The 15,459-nt window shown below is 48.0% G+C and overlaps 1 protein-coding gene across 1 annotated transcript; it reads left to right on the plus strand.

Moving 5' to 3' along the window:
• The first annotated feature begins 5,200 nt into the window (after positions 1-5,200).
• On the plus strand, positions 5,201-6,136 carry LOC128844019 (olfactory receptor 51G2-like). The gene has a single exon (XM_054041332.1). It carries the CDS (start codon positions 5,201-5,203, stop codon positions 6,134-6,136), a length of 936 nt encoding a protein of 311 aa, XP_053897307.1.
• Positions 6,137-15,459: the final 9,323 nt, after the last annotated feature.

Raw genomic sequence — 15,459 nt, forward strand, 5'->3', positions numbered from 1 at the left:
TAAAGTGGGGCAGTGGGGAGCGAAGGAATGTTTCCTTTTCACCCATTTTTTGAGGTAAATTTTGATAGAAAACAGATCATTTTTCTCTGAAAGCTCAGCTGCCATGATGCTGCCCAGCTGCAGCTGCCTGGATCCCCAGGAGAAACTGGAGGCTTTTCATCTGCCTCGTCTTCATAACATAAATGAAGTTTGCACTGACCGAGTCTATGGCGGTACTCTTGGCATGAAAATGTCAAAACCTCCCGACGAGTCTATGGCTGGGGTATTGTGCCCATCATAGAATCATGAAGATTAGGGTTGGAAGACACCTCAGGAGGTCATCTAGTCCAACCTGTGCTCAAAGGAGGACCAACACCAACTAAATAATCCCAGCCAGTGGTTTGTCAAGCCGGGCCTTAAAAACCTCTAAGGATGGAGATTCCACCAGCTCCCTAGGTAACCCATTCCAGTGCTTCACCACCCTCCTAGTGAAATAGTGTTTCCTAATATCCAATCTAGACCTCCCCCACTGCAACTTGAGACCATTACTTCTTGCTCTGTCATCTGCTACCACTGAGAAAAGCCGAGCTCCATACACTTTGGAACCCCCCTTCAGGTAGTTGAAAGTTGCTATCAAATCCCCCCTCACTCTTCTCTTCTGCAGACTAAACAAGCCCAGTTCCCACAGCCTCTCCTCGTAAGTCATGTGCCCCAGCCCCCTAATCATTTTCATTGCCCTCTGCTGGACTGTCTCCAATTTATCCACAAACTTTCTGTGGTGGGTGTTGTCAGACATCACTGATGAGGTGCTCTGCTCTGTCAAATGTGGAGGCCCAGAGATTGTGGGTGGGTGAGAGTAGCTACCAGTGGATCACTGATATCTGTGTCTCACTTTGGGGATCCCTGGATCCAGGGTCCCCCTTTTCAATCCTCACGGAGAAGGAAAGGGACTTCCCCTCCTGGAATGATCTGAAGGAAATTTCCATGTAGGGAGCCTTGTGGAATCTCCCTTCACTTCCCTGGCCTGCATGCTGAGTTTGTAATGTAGGACGGGGGCTGCTGGTGAGAAATCAGGTCCTATATTATTATTATTGTTTTATGTTATGTTATTTCAGCAAGATCACAGCTGTGACAGCATCATCGTTACCACTCGGCTGCACCCAAGGTAGCCATGTGACTAATCGGAATTATACGAACAGTGATGACAAGCCTGGATTCAATTAATAGGACCTGCAGCAGGGTTGGGGCTGCATTCTGGTTGACTAGCCTCACCCCACATCCCCTGTGATTTGGCCTCCTGCAGTTTGCCATTGGCCATGATGGGAGTTAAAGCTAGTGTACAGTAAGTCAAGCAGCTGAGATGCCCTGATGGCCAAGTGGCCCCCAAGGGAATGTGCAGACATGCTTCATAAAGACAGTTGCCTCCAGATCTGAACAGATACTGCCTGCTGCCTGTGCAACCTTGCTGATGACTCCTTGTCCTTTAGGGTGAAGACCTCTGGTGTCAGCGACTCCGCTTCTAGCAGGAATTGGGTACGTTGGCAGGTTTCACTAGCTTTAAAATGCAAAGTGAAGGGGAAAGGCTGCAAGCTGTTTCCATTTGCAGATGTTCTGTGCAGTGGCAGAGGACTCAGCTGGGCTGTCGGGGTGACTCAGTGACGGGCTGGAGGACAGGCAGCGCTAGGTAACATGAGAACACCTCCCTTACATCTGCTCATGCTGCGTGGTGGGTTGTTCAAGCTACATAGAAATCTGACATTCAAAGTAAGCTCGGAGTGTTAAAATCCTGATGCCCCGAATCAGGATTTTTCAAGGGGTCCCATTTCTGGAGGTGCCGTGTGCTCTGGGCTATACCAGGGTTCTCAAAAGAACTAGATAAATTCATGGAGGATAGGTCCATCAATGGCTATTAGCCAGGATAGGCAGGGATGATGTCTCTAGCTTCTGTTTGCCAGAAGCTGGAAATGGACGACAGGCGATGGATCACTTGATGATTCCCTGCTCTGTTCATTCCCTCTGGGACAGGTGGCATTGGCCAGTGTAAGAAGACAGGATACTGGGATAGATGGACCTTTGGTCTGACCCAGTATGGCCATTCTTGTTTTTATGTTTTTATGGTCCCAATCCTGCCAGGGGCTGAGCGAGATGGGACCCCCGGAATATCAGTGACTAGTTCACAAATCGCCTCAGGTATATTTGGTGCTGGAAATTTAGTCAGCAAAACTCATTTTGAAAGGTTTTATTCTCTGGCTTGATTGTGAACACGGAATTCAGAGCTGCGTTGCTCTATAGTAAGAGGTCTGATAGGGCGTATTTCTTTTTCCTGACTGGCTGAGGGCTCCAACATTTCTGTCCTGTAGATTCTCCTCAAAACTACTGGCATCTCTGCCCCCTCTCTGGTCTCCGAGTGCCAGATGTCAGGCCTCAGACACTGCCCTCTCATGGGGTGGAATCCTGCGGTCCTCCCGCCCTCAGGCTGGGCCCTGGGCTACAGCACACTGCGGGTTGACTGGGCTTGCCCAGCAGGTCCAAATGCGTTCGGCACCTGTGGTTCTTCCCTTTGGGAGTCTGTGAGTAGTGGTGAGAAGAGTGACCAGTCAGCCTTCTTGAACCAAAATACTGTTTAATCTGAACAGAAGGAAGAAAGTGTAACATGGGAGAATAAGAGGGTTTTCAAACAACAGTTTGTACACGTCCCTGAGTCCAGGCCCTCCCACTCTGAGGGGGACCCAGGCAGGCGACGGGCATTCAGACTTCCCCAGCGGTGTCTGTGCCTGTCAGTCTGAAGATCTTCTGAGCAACAGCTGCCCCACCTCTGGACAGACTCCCAGCACTGGCAAAACAAGCTGTGTAACGTGGCTGGAGCCCGGGAATAGGCTCTTCCCAGCTTGTAGCTCCAGTTTTGTCTCTCAACCTCCCTGGGGTGCTGACTGAGCGATGGCTTTTCTTGAGCTGTTGCTTCTCTTCCTGCTTCTTTTTTAGTAGCCTGGTGTTAAACTAAGATGAGCCGTACTGGTTTCTCCCAATATAGGTATAGCATAAACACCAATACTTAACCCAATAAAGCTCTACAGTAACCATCCCCAGCACTTTTTAACTCACACATTCATTATTGCAGCTCAGCTCCATGTCTGTCCCAATGCCGTTCCTGTGATCCACATTTTATGAATACAGAACATAGGCAGCCAGAGAGAGAGAGAGAGAGAAGGAGCAATAGACGACTTTCTTGTGTGAAATATGGTTCTATTTCCATGAATACTCATGCATTTGACTTTGAAATCCACTTCCTGCAAACCCTCATAGTGCCTGAATAACAGGTGCTGGGGTTACTATGCACTGGAGAGTGAGAGCTCAGGGAATGAATATGTCATATATCGATCCTAATGCTGGTTACTACTTTGGATACCAGCTACAGACGGACAGAACAGAACCTGAGGAGAACCAGTCAGCTATTAACCCAGGACAGAGGAACTACTAGACTTTTGTTTGCTGACAAGCGACTGAATGAGGGCTGAGACGCTGCGATCTTTTCAGGTTCTGAAAAAATCCAGATGACATGAACTAGGTTTTAAGTCCCACTCTAAGCTGAGAACTCATCTCTGAAAGAAGATCAGAGGGGAAAGAATGGGTTGACATGTGTGTACTAAAGTACAGATATGCAAATTGAATGCCAAAACTTTTCATCATAATACAAATCAAAGGTTCATGACATGCATGTCTACCCAAAGCTAGCAGTAGAGTTGTTGGAATCACTATAGGAAGGAGCATTGGTAACAGTTCGTGGCCTTTGTTTTAGAATTACTCCAAATACTGGTTGCGATGGGTTTGTGGTATTAATTTTTTTGTTCAGTGAACCATTGTATGATACTGTCTCCTGGTAATTGACAAGAAGCTGTTTCTAACACTTACATTCAGGGTCCTGCTTCCATTCACTCTGCAAGGCTTTCCAAAGAGTCCTGAGAGAACAGAACTGCTGGTCTGTGTTTCTGCAGAGTAGAGCTGAGGTGCAGCAAAGGGGAGTGTAATAGATATTGAATATAATTTATGCCCATCAACTGTTACACACTCATGGCTGAAGTAATTGGCACACTCAGCTGGATATCAGTGCACACCGAGTCTTTGCACTATTCACCCGTTTGTGAAGCGAACCCTCCCCCCCAGCTGAAATAACTGTCAGTGTTAGCTTGTAACTTGCCTGATATCTACAGGCCTGCAGTTCCGGAGAGGATGAAGAGAAGCTCGTTGGATGACTGAGTTTTCTGGAATCAGTCAATGCTGACCAGGCAAAGCACTTCAGCTTCTCTTGGAGGGATTCTTGAGAGTCAGGGTGTATCACCGGGAGCATTTGGTAAGAGGAAGTTAATAGAGCCTGGTTCTGATTGAATTTACACATGTAAATCTGGAGTGATGCTGTTGAAGTCACTGTTACTGAATTCAGAACCTGGCCCTGAGAATTGATCCCATGTGCTACAAAGAGGCAGTGGCAGAATTTCGACTGAGGAGTGAAGAAAGTAAAAAAAAAAGTATATAAAGAGGCAATGAAACACATTTATAAATCGCTTCAATGGAGCACAGATAATACAATGACCACTTTCACCATGCACTTGCCATGTTTTTATGCCCGTCACAATACAATGGGCCACACTCAGAAGTGAAGGGCCAGAAAGGGTTTCTGTGTGAAAGTTACAGCTCTAAAATCACAGTTATCAAATAGGCTGTGGAATTCCCAGCCACAAGATATCACTGGGGATCAGAGCATAGCAGGATTCAAAGAGGGATTGGGTGACTATAGCGGTAATTGGAAAATCCAATTTCATTAGTGAGAATTGTTTTTTTTTTGTCTTGGAAGGGCTCTAAACCCTCCTGATTTACACCACGAAATATGTCTAACTAGTGGGTGTCAGGGGGAAATTTTCCCTGGGAGCAGGTTATTCATAGCTGCCCATTGCAGGGTTTCTTCCACCTACCTCTGAAGCTTCTGGAACTGGCCACTGAATACTGAGCTAGATGGACTGCAGGTCTGATCCAGTCTGGCAGTGCCTATCTTCCTATCAATGGTGTAAATCGAAGACTATGTTTTTGATCATCTTCCTTGAGATCCTGGGAGTCTCTAGACTTGCACTCAGAGCAGAAAGATGTCTCATTAAATATCAGCTCGTCTCCTGTTCTTTTTCCTTTCAGGAAGGAATGTTGAAAACTCCTTGGACCTGCCCAGTACATCATGTCAGCTGTCAATGACACCAAATTCCAATTTGCAGTGTTCCTTCTCACCGGGATACCTGGAAAGGAAGATGTCCATCTCTGGATCTCTATTCCTTTCTGCTTAATGTATGTTATTTCAATAGTAGGAAATTCAGTCATTCTGTTCATTATAAAAACAGATCCAAGCCTCCATGACCCCATGTACATTTTACTTTCCATGTTGGCCGTCACAGACCTTGGCTTATCGATAACCACCATACCTACGATACTGGGCATATTCTTGTTCAGCTCTAGGGAGATCAGCCTCGATGCCTGTTTTGCCCAGCTGTTCTTCATCCACTTGCTTCAAGATATGGAATCCTCCTTCCTCTTGTTAATGGCCTTTGACCGCTTTATTGCAATCTGTAACCCACTGAGATATGCTTCCATCTTAACCCCACCGAGATTAGTCAAAATGGGACTGCTGTGTGTGCTAAGAGGGGTGGCCGTAGTATTACCACTCCCTTTTCTGCTGAAACGGTTCCAATACTGTCGAGCCAATGTCCTCTCCCATTCCTACTGCCTGCACCAGGAGGTCATGAAGCTGGCTTGTGCGGATATCACAGTCAACAATATCTATGGCTTGTCTACTGCACTATTAACCATGGGCTTGGACTCGCTGCTCATCTTCCTCTCTTATATGATTATCCTCAAAACAGTGCTGAATGTTGCGTCCCATGAGGAGTGTCTCAGGGCCCTGAACACCTGTGTTTCCCACCTCTCTGCTGTCCTGCTCTTCTACATACCAGAGATCGGCTTGTCTGTGATACACAGATTTGGGAATAGCTCTTCTCACTTGCTTCAGTTTGTCCTGGGCTACTTCTATCTGCTGGTCCCACCCCTAATGAACCCCATTGTGTACAGCGTGAAAAGCAAACACCTTCGTGCGAGGATAATCAGGGTATTAAACAACTGAAGGGTCAGTTCCTCACACTGCTCCCATACTAGTGACCTGAGAGTCGAAAAACACGGTCCACAGCCATCTATTCCATCCTGGACCCTTCCATCCGAGAAGACATGAGCTACTGATCTCCACTCTGTAGAGAGAGGTTCAGATGGTGTCTAAGACCCAGAGCAAGGGGAGAGGGGCTGGTGAGGGAGAAGAGTGCAGTCAGGGAAGGAAACCGAGGCAGGAAGCAGCATTTACACAGTGACTGTGTTCATGGAGAGCCAGGGGAATGGTGCCCCTAAAGAGCAGTATCGGTGGCTGCTCCAACCTCAGAATTCATATAATGCCAGTAAAGAGAAGAGATGTGAATGTGGTTTCCCCTTACACCTGGCCTGTCACTGTCCCGTCTCTGACTAAACATCCAAGGGCCATGACAAAAGCTGCAGAGTTGTTCTGCAGTTGCTGTCCTGGCCCTTCCTGAGCTCTCTGGGTGCTGTGTGATCCATGGAGCTGCACCAGCTGTGGACAGGGGCTATTCCAGGGGCATAGACACCCAGCCTTCCCCTACGCCCTCAGCCAGATTCTTGTGACTGAATTCTGTCAGAGATGATTAACACAGGAGCTCCAGGAGAAGCCATTCAGGTATCCCCTCTCCCACTGATAGCTCTGCACACAGTATACCTGATGAGCCCTCTTCCCACCGAGGCAGAGCAGAGCTACATGTGTGAGTGAGGCTCTGACACACAGGAGTCCTGGCAAGAGACTCAGGCCCAGATTCCCTCCATTTGTGCTGCCCCAGCTGCTTGGAGAGGGTGGAAACACACCTCAAGTCCCTCAGAGAGGCACAGCTGGCTCCTCTCCCAGCCTAGCTCATGCAGTTTAGGGCAACCACCTTTTCAAAAGGTAAAAGCAGGACACATGAAGAAGTCCTGCCTCCCTGTGACCCTGCCCCTGCCCCTCTTCTTCCCCCTGAGGCTCCACCCACTCCTCCTCCTCTTCCTCTGAGGCCTTTGCCCCATCTTTCCCCCCACAAGGCTTCATGCTCTGCTCCTCCTCTTCTCCTTGAGGGACCACCTCCTGGTCTTCCTGAAAGCCGGAGCTAGGCTGTGTTAAGAGCCACCCAGGGATCCCGGCCCACCATGGGGAACCACGGACCCTGTATCTGCCGTGGGTGTGGGGGGAGGCAAGAAGAGGAGCAGGAGCAGGGGCCCAAAAACAGCCCCCATCCCATGACCCTGACTCCCCACAGGTACCAAAATGGAGTTTAGTGTCATGTGATCTGGTCACATGTGTTTGGATTCCCTGCTGGGTCATAGCAGCCATTATCCATAAGCTGTCCCGAGCGTTCTCAGGAAGGCTCACCAGGTGGGGGATAAGCTTCTCCTAGGGCCTATTATTTCCCCTAATGGCCCATTCCCAAGAATAGACCCTTCATAACCAGCTGTCTAGACTCTAAGTATTTTGCCTAGTGGGTGTCACCCAGGTGTAACTAGACAGATTCATAGATTCATAGATTCTAGGACTGGAAGGGACCTCGAGAGGTCATTGAGTCTAGTCCCCTGCCCTCATGGCAGGACCAAATACTGTCTAGACCATCTCTGATAGACATTTATCTAACCTACTCTTAAATATCTCAGAGATGGAGATTCCACAACCTCCCTAGGCAATTTATTCCAGTGTTTAACCACCCTGACAGTTAGGAACTTTTTCTTTTTCCTATACATAGTCAATATTCATAACCTCAGATGCAAAAAAAAAAAATGCATATGCGTGGGATAATCATATTCTGCCAATCATAACATTTCCATAGACCGCTCACAGGACACATTTTGTACAAGATGCGTTATAACTATGTCATAATCATATCACAATGATGAAAATTGTCACAACTTCCTCCTCAGCTGCCCTGGAACCTGCATGGCACATATAGAAAGCTCAGGTTCTTCAAGAAGAGACAACTGCGTGGTAGCAGACTGGGGCAGGGGGGACACTGGGCTGGAGTCACGGGGGCTAGGGAGGCTCTGTGATTGTCTGGGAGGGGGACTCTTGGAAGCCATTACCACCAGGTGGAGGTCAGCCCAGCCCAGCCCTCAGACTGCTGTAAACTCCACTGAGTCAGGGGGAGAACAGGCCAGAGAATCAAACCCCTGTAACTGGCTCCTTGCCATCCCCGCTCTCTGCAGCACAGAGGGGATCTCTGCTGGCACAGCAGAGAATCCAGCCGGGCCTGTCACCGCTCAGATGGCTGGAAGGCTGGTCCTGTGGTCTGGGCACTGCTCTGTGACTCAGGAGAGCTGGGTTTGATTCCCTGCCATCTGTGACCGTGGGTAATCCATAGGCTGTCTCTGCACCTCTGCACAGGTGGATAATAGCCCTGCCCTGCCTCACAGCGGTGGCGGGAGGATAAATACATTCAAGATGCTCAGATACTCAATGACCCTTAGCTCAGGGCTATGCCAGGGTTCCACAGAGCAACACCTCTGACATCAAACTATCAAAGGCCTCTTACCACAGCCTCCTGTGACAGATGGCTTCTGGGAAGCTCCCTGAGTCCAGTCCCTTGGTGTCAGTAGCAGATGTGGGGGTGCTCAGGGGTGAGAGTGAGGGGTAAGTAGTGTATTTTTGAGGGGAGTGTTGCAGCGTCACGGGGACGGGTGTTTGTGAGCCATTGAGGCTGAATTGATCTAACTGCCGAGCAATGGCCACAGGGGGTTCACCTTAGATGGTCTGGCTGGGAGGAAGGAGTCTGAGGGCAAAGGTCACTATGGTGACTGGGCCTAGGCTCACACAGGTTTCAGTAAAGGATGTGCGATGGGCTTGGTCACAGAGATCCCCTTGGGACTGTCACCTGAAGTGCTGAAATTATCTCTGACCTAGTTTTCCCTGCCAGCTTGAGACCTGCTCAGCAGGTTACCTGTCTCCAGCACCCAGACACCCAGTTCCCAATGGGATCCAAACCCCAAATAAATCTGTTTTACTCTGTATAATGCGTATCTAGGGTAAATTCATAAATTGTCCGCCCCCTATAACACTGATAGATATGCACAGATGTTTGCTCCCACAGGTATTAATCACTTATTTTGGGATTATTAATAAACAAAACTGATTTTATTAAGTATAAAAAGTAAGATTTAAGTGGTTTCAAGTAATAAGAGACAGAACAAAGTAAGTCACAAACAAAATGAAACAAATTCGCAAGGCTAAGCCTAATACATTAAGAAACTGATTACAGGTAATATCTCACCCTGAGAGATGTTCCAATAAGCTTACTTCACAGACTGGACTCTTTCCTAGTCTGGGCCCAATCCTTTCCCCTGGTACTGTCTTTGTTAGATCCAACAGACATCTCAGGTGATAAGCAGGTGTTTTCTCATGACTGGCAGCTCCCCCCTTCCCCCCGTCCTGCTCCACCCCCTTTTATAACTTTGGCACAAAGCGGGAATCCCCCATCTCTCTGGGTACCCGCCCCTCATGCGAAATGGAAAAGTACCAGATCTAAGTTGGATTTCACCACCATGCGATACGGCCACATCTCTCCAAAACCTCCAGTCTCCACCTCCCACAGGCCAGCCCACATGCACACGGGAAGGCCCGCAGGCAAGCAAACCATCCACCATCAAACGTCACAACGAATGGGAGCCATCAAGCCCCCTATGTCCCATTGACGTCCCCACACGCACCCGGTGGTACCACAACAGTGACACAAGTCCACATCCTAGCTCCCCAAATCCAGACACAGAAACAACACATGCAAACAAACAGGATGAACACACCCAGCAGACCACAAGCTTTCCAATGACATCACACAAGAGACCTCTCGCATAAAGCACATGCCAGCCACATCACACTCACACTCACAAGCATACCTCCCCAAGCAAGAGGAGTGCAACGTCACAGGCTGCTTCAACAAGAAAGGGGCAAACCGATGGGAAGATGCTGTCAGGGACACAGGGAAACTAGGCTGTGTCCCAAGAGCTCCTTGGCTTCCCAAAAGAATGTAAGTTGGGCCAGTTCTGTTCCTCTATCTCCAGAGCAAAGCCTGTCTAACTTAGGTTGTTGTGATACATGAGATAAATGAATGTAGATGTGTGACAGCTGCCTGCTATATTAAAACCTTTTTCTCTGATGCTTTCTGCTGTTTGCTAATAAACCTATTAGTTTTAAGGAAGCTGGGGGTGACTCTATAGCTCTGGTCACATACCCCGAATGGAAGAGACTGAGGTTTCCAGACGGGCCTTCTTGGCGATTAGCATTTAGCGCAGTTGGGATTGTGTTCCCAACTTGAAGAGTGGGAGAATTGTGAGACTCGCCCAAAGACAGGAAAGAACCTTGTTTAGAGGATAAAGAGACCATATATCCTGGTTTTACTGTGGCAATAGAGACAATAGAGACAATGGAGACTCCCGCATGCATCCATGGGATGGTGAGTGTGGGAGGCTGATAGGGACCTTATGCTGCCACCTACATGTGTGGTCCTGTAGCACAAAGGAGAGGGGAGCATGCTTTGGGGGTAGGGTGACCATACATTACTTTTTGGCTGAGGCAGTCCATTTTTTAAGCCCTGTCCCAGCCATCCCGATTATTTTTTTTGGCAAAAGGAGGCATTTGTATTGTTTGCTCTTGCTGACTTGATCAGTTGGCAACAGCCAATGGGACAAATGCCCACTTCTGCCAATAAAGTGGGGCAGTGGGGAGCGAAGGAATGTTTCCTTTTCACCCATTTTTTGAGGTAAATTTTGATAGAAAACAGATCATTTTTCTCTGAAAGCTCAGCTGCCATGATGCTGCCCAGCTGCAGATGCCTGGATCCCCAGGAGAAACTGAAGGCTTTTCATCTGCCTCATCTTCATAACATAAATGAAGTTTGCACTGACCGAGTCTGTGGCAGCACTCTGGGTATGGAAATGTCAAACTTCCCGACCAGTCTATGGCTGGGGTATTGTGCCCATCATAGAATCATGAAGATTAGGGTTGGAAGACACCTCAGGAGGTCATCTAGTCCAACCCGTGCTCAAAGGAGGACCAACACCAATTAAATAATCCCAGCCAGTGGTTTGTCAAGCCTGCCCTTAAAAACCTCTAAGGATGGAGATTCCACCAGCTCCCTAGGTAACCCATTCCAGTGCTTCACCACCCTCCTAGTGAAATAGTGTTTCCAAATATCCAATCTAGACCTCCCCCACTGCAACTTGAGACCATTGCTTCTTGCTCTGTCATCTGCTACCACTGAGAACAGCCGAGCTCCATACACTTTGGAATCCCCCTTCAGGTAGTTGAAAGTTGCTATCAAATCCCCCCTCATTCTTCTCTTCTGCAGACTAAATAAGCCCAGTTTCCTCAGCCTCTCCTCGTAAGTCATGTGCCCCAGCCCCCTAATCATTTTCATTGCCCTCTGCTGGACTGTCTCCAATTTATCCACAAACTTTCTGTGGTGGGTGTTGTCAGACATCACTGATGAGGTGCTCTGCTCTGTCAAATGTGGAGGCCCAGAGATTGTGGGTGGGTGAGAGTAGCTACCAGTGGATCACTGATATCTGTGTCTCACTTTGGGGATCCCTGGATCCAGGGTCCCCCTTTTCAATCCTCATGGAGAAGGAAAGGGACTTCCCCTCCTGGAATGATCTGAAGGAAATTTCCATGTAGGGAGCCTTGTGGAATCTCCCTTCACTTCCCTGGCCTGCACTCTGAGTTTGTAATGTAGGACGGGGGCTGCCGGTGAGAAATCAGGTCCTATATTATTATTATTGTTTTATGTTATGTTATTTCAGCAAGATCACAGCTGTGACAGCATCATCGTTACCACTCGGCTGCACCCAAGGTAGCCATGTGACTAATCGGAATTATACGAACAGTGATGACAAGCCTGGATTCAATTAATAGGACCTGCAGCAGGGCTGGCGCTGCATTCTGGTTGACTAGCCTCACCCCACATCCCCTGTGATTTGGCCTCCTGCAGTTTGCCATTGGCCATGATGGGAGTTAAAGCTAGTGTACAGTAAGTCAAGCAGCTGAGATGCCCTGATGGCCAAGTGGCCCCCAAGGGAATGTGCAGGCATGCTTCATAAAGACAGTTGCCTACAGATCTGAACACATACTGCCTGCTGCCTGTGCAACCTTGCTGATGACTCCTTGTTCTTTAGGGTGAAGACCTCTGGTGTCAGCGGCTCCCCTTCTAGCAGGAATTGGGTACGTTGGCAGGTTTCACTATCTTTAAAATGCAAAGTGAAGGGGAAAGGCTGCAAGCTGTTTCCATTTGCAGATGTTCTGTGCAGCAGCAGAGGACCCAGCTGGGCTGTCGGGGTGACTCAGTGACGGGCTGGAGGACAGGCAGCGCTAGGTAGCTTGAGAACACCTCCCTTACATGTGCTCATGCTGCGTGGTGGATTGTTCAAGCTACACAGAAATCTGACATTCAAAGTAAGCTCGGAGTGTTAAAATCCTGATGCCCCGAATCAGGATTTTTCAAGGGGTCCCATTTCTGGAGGTGCTGTGAGCGCTGGGCTATACCAGGGTTCTCAAAATAACTAGATAAATTCATGGAGGATAGATTCATCAATGGCTATTAGCCAGGATGGGCAGGGATGATGTCCCTAGCCTCTGTCTGCCAGAAGCTGGGAATGGGTGACAGGGGATGGATCACTTGATGATTCCCTGCTCTGTTCATTCCCTCTGGGGCAGGTGGCATTGGCCAGTGTAAGAAGACAGGATACTGGGATAGATGGACCTTTGGTCTGACCCAGTATTGCCATTCTTGTTTTTATGTTTTTATGGTCCCAATCCTGCCAGGGGCTGAGCGAGATGGGACCCCACGGAATATCAGTGACTAGTTCACAAATCGCCTCAGTTATATTTGGTGCTGGAAATTTAGTCAGCAAATACATTTTGAAAGGTTTTATTCTCTGGCTCGATTGTGAACACGGAATTCAGAGCTGCGTTGCTCTATAGTAAGAGGTCTGATAGGGCATATTTCTTTTTCCTGACTGGCTGAGGGCTCCAACATTTCTGTCCTGTAGATACTCCTCAGAACTACTGGCATCTCTGCCCCCTCTCTGGTCTCCGAGTGCCAGATGTCAGGCCTCAGACACTGCCCTCTGATTGGGTGGAATCCTGCGGTCCTCCCACCCTCAGGCTGGGCCCTGGGCTACAGCACACTGCGGGTTGACTGGGCTTGCCCAGCAGGTCCAAATGCGTTCGGCACCTGTGGTTCTTCCCTTTGGGAGTCTGTGAGTAGTGGTGAGACGAGTGACCAGTCAGCCTTCTTGAACCAAAATACTGTTTAATCTGAACAGAAGGAAGAAAGTGTAACATGGGAGAATAAGAGGGTTTTCAAACAACAGTTTGTACACGTCCCTGAGTCCAGGCCCTCCCACTCTGACGGGGACCTAGGCAGGCCGAGGGCCTTCAGACTTCCCCAGCGGTGTCTGTGCCTGTCAGTCTGAAGAGCTTCTGAGCAACAGCTTACCCACCTCTGGACAGACTCCCAGCACTGGCAAAACAAGTTGTGTAACGTGCCTGGAGCCTGGGAATAGGATCTTTCCAGCTTGTAGCTCCAGTTTTGTCTCTCAACCTCCCTGGGGTGGTTACTGAGCGATGGCTTTTCTTGAGCTGTTGCTTCTCTTCCTGCTTCTTTTTTAGCAGCCTGGTGTTAAACTAAGATGAGCCGTACTGGTTTCTCCCAATATAGGTATAGCATAAACATCCCAATACTTAACCCAATAAAGCTCTACAGCAACCATCCCAAGCACTGTGTTTAACTCACACATTCATTATTGCAGCTCAGCTCCATGTCTGTCCCAATGCCGTTCCTGTGATCCACATTTTATGAATACAGAACATAGGCAGCCAGAGAGAGAGAGAGAGAGAGAGAGAAGGAGCAATAAACTACGTTCATGTGTGAAATGAAGTTCCATTTCCATGAATACTCATGCATTTGACTTTGAAATCCACTTCCTGCAAACCCTCATCATGCCTGAATAACAGGTGCTGGGGTCACTATGTACTGGAGAGTGAGAGCTCAGGGAATGAATATTTCATATATCGATCCCAATGGCGGTTACTACTTTGGATACTGGCTACAAACTGACAGAACCGAACCTGAGGAGAACCAGTCAGCTATTAACCCAGGACAGAGGAACTACTAGACTTTTGTTTGCTGACAAGCCACTGAATGAGGGCTGAGACGCTGCGATCTTTTCAGGTTCTTAAAAAATCCAGATGACATAAACTAGGTTTTAAGTCCCACTCTAAGCTGAGAAATCATCTCTGAAAGAAGATCAGAGGGCAAAGAATGGGTTGACATGTGTGTAGTAAAGTACAGATATGCAAATTGAATGCCAAAACTGTTCATCATAATACAAATCAAAGGTTCATGACGTGCATGTCTACCCAAAGCTAGCAGTAGAGTTGTTGGAATCACTATAGGAAGGAGCATTGGTAACAGTTCGTGGCCTTTGTTTTAGAATTACTCCAAATAGTGGTTGCGATGGGTTTGTGCTATTAATTGTTTTGTTCAGTGAACCATTGTATGATACTGGCTCCTGGTAACTGACAAGAAGCTGTTTCTAACACTTACATTCAGGGTTCTGCTTTCATTCACTCTGCAAGACTTGTGCAAGGCTTTCCAAAGAGTCCTGAGAGCACAGAACCGCTGGTCTATGTTTCTGCAGAGTAGAGCTGAGGTGCAGCAAAGGGGAGTGTAATAGAGATTGTATATAATTTATGCCCATCAACTGTTACACACTCATGGCTGAAGTAACTGGCACACTCAGCTGGATATCAGTGCACACCGAGTCTTTGCACTATTCACCCGTTTGTGAAGCGAACCCTTCCCCCCAGCTGAAATAACTGTCAGAATTAGCTTGTAACTTGCCTGATATCTACAGGCCTGCAGTTCCGGAGAGGATGAAGAGAAGCTCGTTGGATGACTGAGTTTTCTGGAATCAGTCAATGCTGACCAGGCAAAGCACTTCAGCTTCTCTTGGAGGGATTCTTGAGAGTGAGGGTGTATCACCGGGAGCATTTGGTAAGGGAAAGTTAATAGAGGTTGGTTCTGATTGAATTTACACATGTAAATCTGGAGTGATGCTGTTGAAGTCACTGTTACTGAATTCAGAACCTGGCCCTGAGAATTGATCCCATGTGCTACAAAGAGGCAGTGGCAGAATTTCGACTGAGGAGTGAAGAAAGTAAAAAAAATATATAAAGAGGCAATGAAACACATTTATAAATCGCTTCAATGGAGGACAGATAATACAATGACCACTTTCACCACGCACTTGCCATGTTTTTATGCCCGTCACAATACAATGGGCCACACTCAGAAGTGAAGGGCCAAAAAGGGTTTCTGTGTG

The sequence above is a fragment of the Malaclemys terrapin genome, chromosome 1 (assembly GCF_027887155.1).
Source record: "Malaclemys terrapin pileata isolate rMalTer1 chromosome 1, rMalTer1.hap1, whole genome shotgun sequence".
NCBI lineage: Eukaryota > Metazoa > Chordata > Testudines > Emydidae > Malaclemys > Malaclemys terrapin.